General features: G+C 51.6%; 1 protein-coding gene across 2 annotated transcripts in view; it reads left to right on the top strand.

Moving 5' to 3' along the window:
• Positions 1-4879: 4879 nt before the first annotated feature.
• EPHB1 (EPH receptor B1) overlaps positions 4880-15065 on the top strand; it is a gene marked incomplete at its 5' end in the record, with an annotated part of 415761 nt that continues 405575 nt past the window's right edge. For both annotated transcript variants that reach the window (XM_080934568.1, XM_080934567.1), the window contains one exon: positions 4880-4937. In XM_080934568.1, coding sequence (XP_080790694.1) covers positions 4880-4937 — 58 coding nt within the window. The remainder of the gene's footprint in view (positions 4938-15065) is intronic.

The raw sequence follows: 15065 nt of genomic DNA, 5'->3' as shown, positions 1-15065 counted from the left end.
ATACCCTAGTTGAAGGTCACATCTGAGATTCTATGGGCAGCACAAATTGAACTTGATGGGTTAAACAAATATTGGTTGATGTTTTAAAATAAATAAAAATAATGACACAAAGTTGGGTGGATAGGGAAGGAGAGAGGGAAAAGGTATACATGATCAAAACACATTGTATGTAATTCTCAAAGAACACACACACACACACACACACACACACACACACACACACACACACACACACCTTTAAAGCAGCTTGCTTTTGAGGAAGAGGCTTTGGCATATGGCATTCGTGGGCTTGATTGTTTTTTTCCTCAGTCCCACTTCATCTACCTTGAAAGTGTTGTCAGTTCCTTTCATATCCTGGCAATGAGGTTGACTGTCAGTGTTTGCTACCTTGTTATGTAAATCTCCATATGCACCTGCATCTGCTGGGAAATTTGCCCCAAGACAGAAGAAGCAGCTCGTTGAAAGCCCCTGTCCAGAGGCCATCGTGGATAGCAAGTGTGAAGTTGATGGCTGATGGTAGGAATCCTAAAGAAGGAGAGCAGATTACAGACAGCACAGGATCTCTCCAGAACTCTACAAGAAACTGGCGAAGAATTGCTGCTGAGAGAGTGCAGAAAGGACAAATGGGGCAGGGGACGTTTTCCACTGATGGTCATCCACTCAAATGACGTAAGAGTCCGAATGCGTCTCGGAAAAGAATTAATGAGGAATGTGTCTCAAAGCTTAAGAATCTCATTAAAGGTAGCCCCGGAGACAACGTATGTAACAAAAGCATTGTTTTATGAGGCAACTATATTTTAAAAGGAAAAGACAGGATGTGGAGGCAACGCTGTCTTCTCACAGACAAGTGGTCTCTCTCCAGGTTGCTGACGTTGTCCATCTCTAAGCCAACAGGTTGAATGGAGGCATGTGTTGAGTATAACATGAAAAGTGTATAAATTGGGCACAGATCAAGAACTTTCTAGCCAGGTAACTTTGAGATGAAAAAAAATCACCATTTGCTTTCACCAGAAAAACTGTAGAACCACCATGAGACATCAGACTGTTTCGTTGTAGGCAGTGAACCGTTAACTTCTTCCAAGCCAGAAGGGCCTCGGAGTCTCGGGGAAAGGTTCAGTCCCTTCTTGGGTGCCCGAGAGCCCTCAGCTGCAGGCCTTGGCAGTGTACATATGTCACTCTGAAGGAGTGATTTAGTGATATCAAATAGCTCAGAGATTAATTAAGAGAACAACTGAGCATTTGACATCAGAGAAGAAAAAAAATAGCCAAGGAAGGTGTGGCAGTGGGGTAAGCCTGTGTCCCCAGGCTTGTCCCACACCAGCCATGCTGTTTGGGGTATTTGAGGTAAGACTCATTTCATGAGAAAGGTCAATACACTCTACAGGAAAACAAAACAAAACCCTAAAAATTAAAAACCAAAGCAACTTTCACCCCCCCCCCAAAAAAAAACCCACTCCCAAATTCCCCAAGAAAAACCAACAACAGTGATTAACATGTTCAGGAAACGTCCATTTCTGCAGTTATAAGAGAAATTAACAGGCAGCCCCAAGCTGAGGTCCTTCTCACTGAAAGTATAGGCACGTTCTAGAAGTCACAGAGACTGTCACCATGGTCCTTGGATATTGCCATGGATATTGCCAACTGTGGCAATCCAGCCATCAATTAATTGCCTGTCCCGCCTTCCTCCTTCCATGTAGAAATTAGACTCTTTCTTTCTAATAGGAAGACATGTCCAGTGCAGGCACCACATAAAACAGATCACAAGCGATAAGAACCTCGGGCCGTTATGGTGTATCACCTCCAAGCTGTCCCTAGAGGCAGCTCTAGAGCAATTTGAAACAGTTAGACCAAGCTTTCCTAAGTAAAGGGAGGCAGGGCTAGCAGACCACACTGGAGGGTCTGTGGATTTCCCCAAGTTCCCTACTGATTTAAACCCAGCAGGGGTGGGACCTGGAGACCCGTGTTTTCTGGAGAGCTCAGCTGGTGATTCCTCAACAAGATGAAAGACCCAACAGGGCTCTTTCTGGATATCTGTACTTGGTGTGTTCCAAGGAACCTCCGAAGTGTGACATTTTCATGGGTAGATAATGTCCACTTCTATCTGCAGCTGGTTCAGGGAGATTGACAGAGCACACGGAGAAGTGGCTAGGAGAGATGGGCCAGAGGGACAGCACTAAAGGCTCCTTGATGGGGTTAGGTAGAAAGAAAATGCAGGAAATTGGCTTTATTTTGGTTCTGTAAATAAAGCACCCTACATGGCGCTCAACATACCAACGCGCTGTTTCTGTCCTGCCCAGCCCACGGCAGCTTCCCTGTTCAGTTGTCCTCAAGTCCTCTGACAGCCCAGCACACCACCGCCTACTTCCTTATGTCACTCCTCTATCATGTAATAAGTCCCCTGTCCATCATGTCTCCGGTCTGATCCACTGTGTGCCTGGTGCGTCATAAGTACCCGGTGAATGTTTCCCGAATACGTGGGTGAATGGGGGACAGGCCGAGGTGGGGTACGAGGCACTGAGGAGTCAGGTATTGGGTGAGAAAACACTTCTGGGAATCCTGTACTGCAATCTGAAGGCCATGTCAGAATGGCCTGTCTTTCTTCAGGAGACAGCGAGGAGCCACTGGGTTGAAAAGCTATGAAGAGATAAGACCAAGATTAGCTTAGGAAAGGTTAAGTTGGTGCAGCCCTCAGCAGGGTTACAGAGGACAGAAACTTGGTGGCCGGTCACAGGAAGGCGGGGTGACACAGAGCTGAGACAGATGTATGGACCTAAAACAAAGGCATAAGGAAGAGGAAGTGGGAGAGAGCTTTGGCTTGGGTGTGTGCTTGGTGGAGTGGAGGGAGGGAAAGAGCCTGCAAACTGCCTGCTTGTACCCACCATCCATCTGCTATTATATACCCATCCATCCATCCATCCATCCATCCATCCATCCATCCATCCATTCATCTGCCTGTCATCCATTCATTCAACCATCTATTCATCTGCCTGTCATCCATCCATCCATCCATCCATCTGTTTTCCATCCATCATCTACCCATAATCCATGCAGGCTGTAGGTGCTAAGCAGTGCAGGGAGTGCAGGGAGTGGGGCGGCTTCAAGCTAAGTGCTTTGGGGATCCAACTCTTAGGAGCTGGAGGGTTGGAGGAAGAACAAGCCACAGTAAGGCAGGTAGGCAGAGAGATGGGGCTGTGGAGAGTGCCACCAAAGCTGCAGAAGACCCAGTAGTCACTCATGTCAGAGCGGGGCATCTCTTAAGAGACTTTAAAACACGGTTGGTGCTGTGGAGGGGCAGAGGATGCTGAGGGAAGATTAAGTGGAAGTCAGCTATCTTTTTAAGTTCTGAGGCTGGGTGAGTGATGGTAGGAAAGACACAAACAAGGACCTGTCAGAATCTGGGGACATGAGTGTGGCTAGGGTTGAGAAGGACCAGGCGGTGCCTGTGAAAGATATCAATGTATCAATGTAACTAAGTCACAAAAGGAGACTGGCCAGATGCTAACCTCTTTAAAATTCCTGGAAAAGGTTTGGGGGGAGGGCTGAAGCCCCTCCCACATGAGTCATCCAGGAGCATCCCTAACCCTGTGGGAAGTCTGATGAGGGAGGAGGTGAGGACCTTCTGCCACACCAACTTCTGACAAGCCTCAAGGCCAGCGCCTGATCTGAAACAGCCTGACTCCCGCTCACCAGACAGCAAAATGAAGCATTATCATCAGAGCTGATTGTGGGAAACCGCTCCTATTTCTGGAGCCCAGTTTTTCTGTGGTTGCAGAGCTCAGTCCTTCCCACCCACCTCCAGGCCTGGTTCAAAACAATGTTTTCCTGCGGCTCCATATCCAGTTTACCTAAGTTGTCAGCCTTTCTGCCGTTTCTTCATAGCTAGCCCTAAGACTCCGGGTCTTCTGAGGGCAGGCCCTACAGTGGAAGCTCAGAGACACACCTGGGAAGAGACTTTTGGAGATATGCAGCTGAGGATATGATAGAAAGCCCGCCAGGTGTGTCCCAATGACTACTGAGCAGCAGTAGCAGCAGGCCACAAGGCTTGAACCCACACTCACTCCACAGAGGCATGCCAAGAATGAGGCACTGTTAAGGTTCCAGGGATTCTGAGTGAACAAAATCAGACAAATCTCAAAAACAAACAAATTTGATCAGCAAAGTGCTATAGGAAGGAGGCGTAATGCATAGGGATAGTCAGGAGTAGCTGTGGGGTGTCTGTAAGCATAAGGGACCTCAATTGACTTCTTGGCTGAGTCCCTTCCTTTCCACCCTGGGGAAGCGAGCGTGCGAGGCTGCAGTTCTCCGAAATGACCACGAGAGGGAGCGCGATCCCCTCTTAGCGCCTTCTCAACCCTCCCACACAGCCTTGCAAGCAAAAGTTTTTCTTAAACTAACAATGCCAGTGTAAGGAGGTGCTCGCGCCTGATTGGATGAGGGAATTTTGCAGGTTTGATTCCTTGATTGGACAGGAGGTGTTAGGGGTGGAGAGAGAGCTGATGGTGGGGGATCCCGCTCCCTCCCCCGTCAGTCTGGCCCACTCTGTCCTCCCGTAGGCTCCGCTGTAGCTCGCAATGTGACACCAGGACGCACACGCTCTCGCGCGCTCTCCCAGGCTCGCTCTCCCTCACCCTCTCTCACACACGCACGCACACACCCACCTCTCCCATAAACACACACACACACATGCACACCCACATCCACGCGCGCCCGCACCGCCCCACGCGCGCACACTCCCGCCCACGCCCACGCCGCGCTCCGGGGAGTCCGGTCCCGGCCAGAGCGCGAAAGGACACGGAGAAGCCACCCGCCGGGAGCGCAGCGGCGCCCTGGGACGCGGCGCGTCTCCGCTGGGGCTCGGCCTGGGGGCCGCTGGCCGGCGATGGCCCTGGATTGCCTGCTGCTATTCCTCCTGGCATCTGCAGTGGCCGCGATGGAAGGTAACGTACCCTTCGCGGAGCAACTTGGTGGCTGCCGGCTGCCAGTTCCTGGGTGCCACGCGCTTCGCAGGGCTCCTTTGACTGTTCGGCGTAGCGGGGCATCCTGGTACCGGAGGGCGAGGATGTTCCCGAGCCTGGGCAGAGATGGGGCACCGGGTTGGGGCGGTACCCACAGGCATGCCCTGTGCCCTGGGAGCCACAGCAGGTTCGCACGCAGAGTCTCCTGGCTCCTGCGCTCCGGTGCTCCCAGGCAGCACGATCCCCGGACATCTCCCGGCTTAGAGAGCCTGGATCCCGCTGCATTGCGGTGCAAGCTCTTTAGCTCTGGGCGAAGCTGGTCTGGGAAGCGACACCTCGGGCCACTGGGCTCTTAGAGTCGGCACCTCCGGCTCTTTCTATCCCGGGCCTGGATGCGCTGGCTGGCGAGCGGGTAGCTTGCTGTCTCCCTTTCCCAGTCCCGAGGTTTCCAGACTCTGGGCTCGGCAGGAAAAAGCTGCCTGGGAGAATCACAGAAGCTCCTACTGGTATCCCAGCAAGTGGCTGCCTAGCGAGAGGGGCCAAATCCATTGACCGCACCCTGGGGGGGATCAATCCTAGAAGCTGCCAGGTTGCAGTCTTCCAGGGACAGCAAGAGCGAGATGGACGCTCGCTTTTTTAGCTTTGGAACAGGGGTGGGCTCGGGTGAGTGCTGGCAGTGCTTAAACTCGTCCGGCAGTTAAAAGAGACTGCGTGGCTGCGAGCCCACAAGCCAAGACACCTATCCCTGCTGGCTCACCGTGGTTGTGCCTCCCGCTGGTAGCCAGCCAAGCCCGCTCAGCGGACCCCTTACTCGGCGCACCCGGGAGCCCGGGCGCTCAGGGCTCCCGCGAATCCCGTGGGAAATCCCTGCTCGCCTCCCCGCCTCCCGCCCCCTTCCCCGCCCCCAACCTTCCCTGCGGAGCCGCGGCGGCCGCCACCTCCAGGGACGCGTCTCAGTAGAGGAACAGTTGAGAGTTATCTCGAACGGAGCAACTCTGGGGTGAGGCGCCGCCGCCACGCCACCCCTGCTGGAAGCCCCACTTCCGGATGGATGATGTCTCTGGCCAGGTGGACTCCACCCGGACGGACATTCCTCGTGGAAGGGTCTCAGCTCTCGGTTTCCCCCGCTGTGTTCCCATCTGAGAGCTTGCTCGGCTGGATTGCAGGTTCCAGGTGAAACTGACTTGCTTAGTGGAAACTCCAGACCGACATCGGTCCAGCGTCTCCAAGCCTTCCAGAGAGCACTGCCCATTTCCAAGAGAAACTGGCATACCCCCATGCCCCACCCGGTCATAGCAGGGAAGATAGCTTAGCCGTGGCCCAGACCGCCGCTGCCCAGTCTCTGTGGAGATGGTGAAGCGAGGAAGCAGCAATTACTGCACAGAAAGCCCCCGCTTGTTTCTTGAAGGTGGCTTTTTGTTTGCTCTTCACCTCCTGCTGCCTTGCGAGGCTGCTGGTCTTTGTGTGTGTGTGTGTGTGTGTGTGTGTGTGTGTGTGTGTGTGTGTGTGTGTGTGTGTGTGTGTGTGTGTGACTTTTGGAATGTGCAGGGTTTACACTAACATAGTGTGTTCAGCACCCAGCAGAGGCTTGAGGTTGATTCATCCCGAGACACGTGCAGAAGCGGTCGAAATAGAGAAGGATAGGTACCAAACGGCAACAAAGCCGGGTGAGAAAGGTTGCAAGGTGGGGGTGACCTACAGGGCTGTGAGCTGGGGGTGGCTTCAAGTCTTCAGCCTGGGGCTGCGCTGGTCTGGTCTGAAGGGTCAGGGATTCGGTCTCAGGGAGCCCGAATGTCTCTGATGTACACTTTAGGAAGTGCGCTTTTGGCCTCGAGTCTCAGTAGATGACGGCGGTATAGGTGAAATAGTTTTGCAGAGTAATTCGTGGAAACAAATCTGGCACCAGGGCACACTCCTCCTGAAACACTTGGTTTGTTTGTTTGTTTGTTTGTTTGTTCTCTCTGACGTGTCTTTGTGTATGCTCACTCTGGTGTACAGGGCCACGTCGTCACCTAGGCCTGCTGGCGTCTACTTCAGAGCTGTGGCCCTTCTTGGTGTAGGGGTCGCGGGGAGGGGGCGCTTTCTCCCTCGCTTGGCAGCCTTATTCTGGGGATTGGAGGGTCTCTGAAAGGGTTAAAAGAAACATCACATTCAGCAGAATATTAAAGCAGCCTCCTGTCCCCGCTCAGCTCACGCAGAGCACACCATTCCCTCCCTCCTTTTCTCCAATGACAACAGGCAGGTTCATTTTCTCCTCTCCCGGCACGGCACGGAGCCCGCAGCCGCTTCCCGCCTGCCTGGCTGGGTTGGGGCCAGCCTCATTTGGTTGGTGATGAGCACAGAGTAATTCTCAGAGGAGCGGATCAATGAGCCGCCTACACAGACAGCAGGGCCCTCCCCAAACTCAGCTCTGGGGAGGCAGTGTTCTCTGTGGTCCCAGCCACTTGCGTGTCTTGCCTTCTTCCCGGGATCTCTGGGGTGGATTTCAGGCAGGTCCTCGGTGTAAGCTGGGGCAGGTACAAAAGAAGAGTGTCTGTCACTTGTGGTCCAGATGGGGAGATGTGGGTGGAGGAAGACCGGTCCTTATGTGACCTGTGTCTGGATGAAGGAAGGAAGGTAAAAAAGAGAAAAGGGAGGGTGGGTGGGGGAAGGAGGGAGGGAGGAAGGGAAGGAAGGAGGGAGGGAGGGAGGGAGGGAGGGAGGGAGGGGGAAAATAGTGGGTGTGTTCTGGGCTCTACACTAGCTGGTCTAACTGAGGGCAGGGGTGGGGGTAGAGGGACTCAAATTCACGTGCCATCAGACAGGAAGCTGGTTGTGTGGGGAAAGACAGAAAGAGAGCACCTCCTTCCTTCTGCCCTCCTGCCTGTCTCCCTTGAGCAGTCAGCTCTGTGAGGTGTTAGCAGAAGCAGAGCAGGAGAAAGGCTCGCTGGGCCTCCTGGGTTGACTTTCAGAGGGGATCAAGACAGATGGTGAAAGGCGCTGATGTCCTCTGGGCTTTGGGACACAAAGTCTCCCCACTGACACCCTACTTCTCCAAACCTTTGTGTTCTCATTTCAGTCAGGGCCCCCAAACCAGAGCATGGCCTCTGGCTTTTTTATCTCTAACTCTGTCACTTGGAGACTCTCACCCAGACCACCCACCCCCAGTACTTTCACTATCTAGTGGATTTAGGGCCCACCCATTAGATACTGGGACCAGTGGTACGATTCTGAGTATATACTTTGTACTATGTTAAAGGGAGATGGGGCTGCAATTGAACAGACACTTGTATAATTTTTAAGTTGATAAAAAAAATTCTATAGCTAGTCTGAAAGAGCTCTGTGGAACGTGAGGACTCAAAAAAGCCATGCTATTGTAGCATGGGAAAGAGGGAGAAACCCCATAGAGGGGACAACTATAGTGGCCAGGGGTTCTCAGATGTCTGGAAGCCTCTATGTGCCTGGGAAGCTTGCTGTAGGCTCTTGGCTCCAAGTTCAGCAAGTGCACTTTCTGTGGAAGATTCTGATACAGGTGCCCCCTGGAGACACTGTCAAGAGAATGGTTCATGTTAGACTGCAGTCCAAAATTTGGGGAGGTTTCATTTCAGTCAGCTAACTGAGTTGGAATGACTTGGGCATCCACAGTTTTTGCAAAGTGCTGGACGACCGAGAGACAGGCAGCCTAGTACTGGTAGATTTTGAAACTGCTGGGGAGAAGTATTCCGATGTGCACATACACATGCACACAACACACGCACATGCGCATGCATATGAACACACACACACACATGCACACACTCACACATGCACGCACACACATGCACACATAGCCCTCTGTCAGTCTTTACAACATTCTTATTATCAAGCCTGGTCCCATTTTTCAGATGAGAAGCCTGAGATACACTGGTTATACTTAATATTTGACAAAGATAACTTCCTGGAAAGGGGTCGAGCCAGAATTTGAACTCAGGCAGTCAGGATGTAGAGTCTGCGTTCTTAGCCACACCTCCTCATTCCACCTCCAGCTTACACGGAACTGGTTTTGGCCGCCATTAACAGGTGCCAGCTCAGCTAGTGACTGTTGGGGTCTTCACGGACCATTCGGACTTCCAGGTTTCCATGGTCTTGGAGAAGAGAAATGACTCCACATTGACAATAAAAAGACAATTCTCGAAAAGCTCCCCTAGGTTTCTCCCTCCTGCCTCCACCCTGGACACATGAAGAAGTGTCTCATGGAGATGGCCCAGGCCCTTACCTGCCACCATAGGTCTGGAGCATTCCTACCACCTGGATTTCAGGAGCCTGCTCCTTGGAGAAGATCCTTCTATCTCTCCTTCTGCACTAACCACTTAGGGAACCCGAATATTTCTATTAAATTTCCCTGTCTTCTAAGATGGTGGAGAAACAGAGCATTGGATGTCTGCCCTTCTGAGGAAATTACTATAATAATAAAGTAATGCCTTGGGAGAGATTTCATATTTAAAAGAAAAATTTTGCATGCGAAATGCCTCGGCTCTGTCTGCAGATTCCGTTTTGGTTGCAGCTATAGGTGGAGCCCCTGGGCTGGAGTGTTCAACCACACGCACTGAAAGGGGATACTGCCTAAATGCTCAGGACATCAGCACCAGCAAAAAGAAAAAAAAAAATCCCTGATGTTTTAGGACCACCATGCTGGTTTGTTGGCCACATCTCTGCAGGTTAAATTATAAAGAACGAATATTCGAAGGAGACCTAAAGGACAGTGGATGGATGGCTCCTTTGTTTGTGGGAATCTACTTTTCATTGGAACCAAATGCTCAGGAGTCAGTCAGATGCACAGTCACCCTACCGCTTCCCGTGACTCAGTTTCCTCAATGTTGAGTCAGACTGGGAGCGAGGACCATGCAGAGAGAATAGCAGAAACTTGGAGCTGGGCATATTCTCGACTTGAAGTGGCGGGCAGATGAACAATTGCAAATGAAGTCCTGTGAGGGGCAAGGCAACCCCTGGGAGATTGAGACTAGTGCATGGACCCTCACAGCGGGTTCTCACAACTATGTGAAGATTCTTTTGAGGTCCTCTGAGGCATTCAATGTCCAGTTATTCTAGACTAATGAGGAGGAAGGCTTGGTGCACATCAAGAAGGGCCTTGGCCCGGCACTCATATGGGGCAGACTATGCTGTAGGAATGCCTACTGGCTAACAGCACATTTAGGCACATGTGGGCAGTGCAGACAATGTGGTAGCCTGGTCCCCATTGGCACCATGTAGAATTGTGTGCCAGGTGCCTCTCACTGACATTAGATATCTTTGTCTCTGATTCCTTTAGTGAGTTTCATCTCTACCCTAGCCTGGCAAATGGGTCCTGAGTTACCTTCTGTGATGCGGTGACAGAAACAAACAAAACAGCTGTGACAGACAACTTAGAGCAGGGGCCATTTATTTTACCCATGGTTTGGAAGGACTCAGTCACCTTTAGGGGCAGGCTTGCGGAGCAGTCCGAATCATGATGGAGGAAGAGAGCAGAGAGGGAGAACTCTGGCGTTGGGCTAGCCTCCTCCTTTCCCCTCCCTTCTCCTCTCCTCAGCCTATAGTGCCGCCCACATTCAGTGTGGACTCCCCCCTCAGTTAACAGTCTCTGGAGAAACAGACGCTCCCCTGTCTCACAAATCCCATAGCGGCTGTGTGCTTGACTCTGCCATGGCGTTCAGCTCCCAAAGCATCTCCCTCACCTGCCTGCCCTCTTACTTTCGAGCAAGTGTGGATGGAGGGTTAACTCCGGAAAGATCAGGAGACCTTCGCTGCACTCCAATAACCCTGCTGGCAGCTAGTGCCACCTGATGACACACCCGCTAAAGGGAGCGAGGCCTGGAGGAGCAGGCCCTGCCTCTCTCTGTCACCAGTACAGATGTTTCCCTAGGTCAGGTGAAATCTCTGCGGCTGCAGATGACACCATTATCAGCTGCTTAAGGAGGCCGCTCATAGGAGTCTCCCCCAGCATTCTCTGTGGCAGAACTGGGCCAACGTGAAAACATCTAGGAGATTTCCCGAGAATTACCAGGACTCATTTCTGCCCACAGACTGCACCTGAGGCCCCTCATGTCTCTCATCTCTCCCCTTCTGCTTTCTGGCAGCAAGTGACAAAATGACTGATTTGAATTTAACCTCCTTGCTCTTCTTCTCCACCTCCTAGTGGAGGTGATAATGAGCAGAGAAATGGGCAGAGGTGGGTGGTCAGGAGGGGAGTGGGCAAGCCGAGGGGAGAGAAGCCCTGACACTGGCTTGCAGGGTCTCTGCACTTCAGAGCCAGACACTCCATGGTCTGCTTAAGAGGCGGAAGAAGCTCCAGAGAGCACACAGCAGGCCTGTCTCCTCTGCCATCTCAACACATGCAACAGAACAGGAGACAAGATTTAGACAGGCTGTCTAGGAACCACTCAGGTACTGCTAGCGTCAGAACTGGACTGTGCTTCCCACCCACTTGTGGAAGGTTCACCCCATGCATGAATGTCCAGGACTTCAGTGGCATCTGTTCTGGGGTACAGATGAGGGAGCTGAGGCCTGTATGGGCCTTAACTGCCCCACAGCTAAGACCCAAAATAGTTTGCCAGACCCTCAGCTCAGCACTTTTGATACTAATCCTTGCTTATGTGTGTGTTAAAACTGGGAGCTTTTACTTCTAGACCATGATATGAACCTTACCCCTTGTCCTGCCTGATGTCATTCAAGGTCCCAGGTGGCCATTCTTTCTGTGTCTGATCTCGGGTCTCTTCTAGTTGTGTAGAGCTGCCTCAGCTGTTCTGAAAACTGGAGGGAAACCTCAGGGTCTTCCATTTGCACACTCCTTCTAAGCGCCTCCCCTTGCTTCTGGGGTCACGGATTGCTTCCTTTCACCACAAGTCCTCTGGGTCTTGTACTCGTTGGGTTCTGGAGTTCAAATGCTTGCAGAGTGGAATCTGGCTATCCTTGCTGCTGAGGAAGTAGTCAGGTATGGTGTGTGTGTGTGTGTGTGTGTGTGTGTGTATGTAGGGTGTGGTGAAGAGATTAGTGTACTGGGCAGTTCTGGGTCTCTGTCCATAGTCTTACCTGCTAGAAATAGGGCTTGAGGCTGATGGGTAACTCTGTTTCTTCCCTGGGGCCCTGTCCTACCTGTCTCAGCCTGGGCCCTGCTGTTTCCCGATTGACCAACTACTTACTCCCTTTCCTCTGGCCAGCTGCAGACTGAACAGCTTCAGAGGAAAACACTGGGCTGAACCTCAGTGCTGGGCAGTTTCCTAGGCTGGGAACTATTTCAGCTTCTCAGTCTCTGGGCAATGGCTTGCCCTCTGGGGTTCATGACCATGATAGGACCCAGCAGGAAGTTGGCCTTCGGTAGCCAAGAGTTGGCCTTATCTGAGAGCCACAGCTTGGCACTGTGGTCAACTGTCCTCTGCTTTCCCTGTGCTGTGTTTCTATCACAGTAGCATGGAACCCTTGCTTTGTCTATCTCATTAATGCCAGGGACACTCAGAGCTGGGAGGTGAGCTGGAGGAGAGGGAAGGCGTCCCAAGTGTTCTCATACCCATTTCTGCCCCTCAACTCTGCTGCTGCTTCTGAATGTCTGCCGTGGTCTTCACGGGACTGGAAGCCCCTTCCAGGGTGTCTCCACTTCTCTGAGGATGAGCACACTGCAGAAATAGGAATGATCAGAAAGCTTGGAGGGGAACAATGGGGTATCGGTATCACCAGAAAATTCATTGTTTGGGGGAAGAACAGAGAGGCCACTGCTTAGAACACACTTTGGGTGTGAAGCCATGACATGGTACGTGGTATCTTTCTCATGTTCATACCACGTGTCTGAGTCCCTTGCTGGTTCCTTGATGCTTGCAGGACCCAAGAAAGACACTTTGCCATCCCAACTCTTCCTTCCTCACCTCCCTGCTGTGTCCCACTGCTGTCCTCTCCAACTCCATACAGGCAAACGTGGGTACACACGTCTGACAGGCCCTGAATATCTTCACCCCCTGAGAGATCATCTGACCCTGTGCTGTATGTAGTGTTACCTCCCGGATTCCAGATGGATTTGTTGAGTTTCCCTTTGATCTTTTTCAGCTCCAGACAAAGTTTGGGGTTTACCCCAGTGGACACCTCTGCTTGTGAGCATGCCTTGCTCCAGGGTCTGATCACAGAAAGAAAAGGAATGTTTAAAGCTGAATCATGAATATTGTATCCATCTGCTGTGGTCATAAAAGACCATAAAAAGCCAGTTCCTCCCTCCCTCCCCCGCCCCTCTCCCTCCCTCCCTCCCTCCCCTCCCTTCCCCCTTTTTCTTATCTGAGCTGCCATATTGTCAAAGAAACTCGGGTGGCAGAGGGAGGTCACAGGGATATCCCGTGCATGTATGTCCCCAGCTCATGTTCCAGTCCATAATCAGCTTCTGATGCTGGACAGCAATGAGCCTTCAGGGGGCTACCACTCCATTTTTTTCTCACCACTGCTTTCCCTGAGTGGGGAGGGACAGGCCTTCTTCGAGAGCTTTGTCTGAACTGCAGGTTCAAGAACAAAATAGATGCCACCATTACTTAAAGACACTGGGTTTGGAATGAGCATGTAACAGTTGATAACTGGAATTTCCTGGAAATCCTAGAAGAAAAATGGCAGAGAGAATTAGAAAGCCATGCGGGAGAAGGCTGGGGTGGTGGAGGAGATACTGTGTTTCATCCATGTATGTTTTACAAACATCTGCCCACCTCCTACAATGTGTAGAGTCCTGGTGCTCCATCTTCAGGAGTGGGCTGGCTACTGTGGCGTAGTTGGGCACCAGGAAGACAAACAACATAATTTCAGATACAGATGGGATGTGACTTTGAGTGCTGAGAACAGGGTTGGGCAAATTAAGGTTGGAGGCAAGAAGTTTTCTTTCTGTTTGAAGGGGAAGCCGGCATGCTCATCATGGGGGATACGTTTTGATTTGGCCGGAATTCTGTCTGGTCCAACTGAACCGGGATAGAAGATGCCTTACTCAGCAGGTAAAGCAGCCTCGTCTCTGAGTATCACATAAGGGCCGAGCCACTCCCAGATTGGAGAGTCCAGATTCAGTAAGGGGCAACTCGGGTAAGAGATGCAGGGCAAGCATTTGCATGCAGTCTGTGTTCACCTAGAGCACTTTTGTTGAGCATTTGTGTGAGGAAGGCTACACTGAGAACCAGCACTACTAAGATAAAGAACACAGCCTTTCCTTCAAGGAGCTCACTAAATAGCAGACTGGTGGGGGAGACAGAGGCTCGGAAACTACAGGCTACTCTGGAAAGGATGTTGGAAGGATGCAGGTGGGTGTGTGGATGGTTCATCACTGGGAGATGAGGACAGGGCCATGCTTCAAGCCAGAAAGGTTGAGGAAGAAGTGTGTGTGTGTGTGTGTGTGTGTGTGTGTGTAAGAGAGACTGCGTGTATGAGTGTGTGTGAGATAGCCTGCATATGTGTGTGAGATAAAGACCAGCCATGTGTGTTGGGGGAATGGGTTTTCTTGGAGGAGGGACAGGGCCTCGTCAGAGGTGGGGGTGGGTAGAACGAGAGATCCAGGTGGTTCTCATCCTTTTTCTCACGAAGGTGGACACCCAGAGTTTTCCACCAAAGGCTTTAGGCTTTGCCCACCAACCATATGTTTTGTTTGTAGTGACAGATGCTCAACTCAGGCTGGAGAAAAAAACAGAATAGGGACACTCGTTATTGCTAGACCGTTTGAGCCTGAAATTATGACTGTTCTCCAGGACAGCATGCTGTCTCTGGACCCTTTATTCCTTAGTTCCTGTCCGTGTCAGCCAGGGTCCTGAGAGAAAACAGACAGCAGTGTTGAAGGGTTAACTTAGGAAACTCTTTACAGAAATATGCAAAGAGTTAACTGGACCCAGTGAGGATCGGGATGGAGCAAGATCACAGCGGTGCCGGGTCATTATGTACCCTAGGGCTATCAGGACCTGGCCAGAGTGTTCCTTAAAAGGAGCTTCCTGAGAAGGGACAGACACAGGTAGGAATGTAGCCGTTGCCCAGACTGCACAGAATAAGGTTGAGGCTGTCTCCTTTCACGTCTTCCTTTACTCTGTCTCTTGCCAGCAACTCATATTGGATGAACTCAACAAGAAGGCAGGAGCTCTGTGGGGAGACTGCGGCACA

Source organism: Micromys minutus (genome assembly GCF_963924665.1).
Source record: "Micromys minutus genome assembly, chromosome: 21".
Lineage (NCBI taxonomy): Eukaryota > Metazoa > Chordata > Mammalia > Rodentia > Muridae > Micromys > Micromys minutus.
This window is presented reverse-complemented; position numbering and strand designations above follow the sequence as displayed.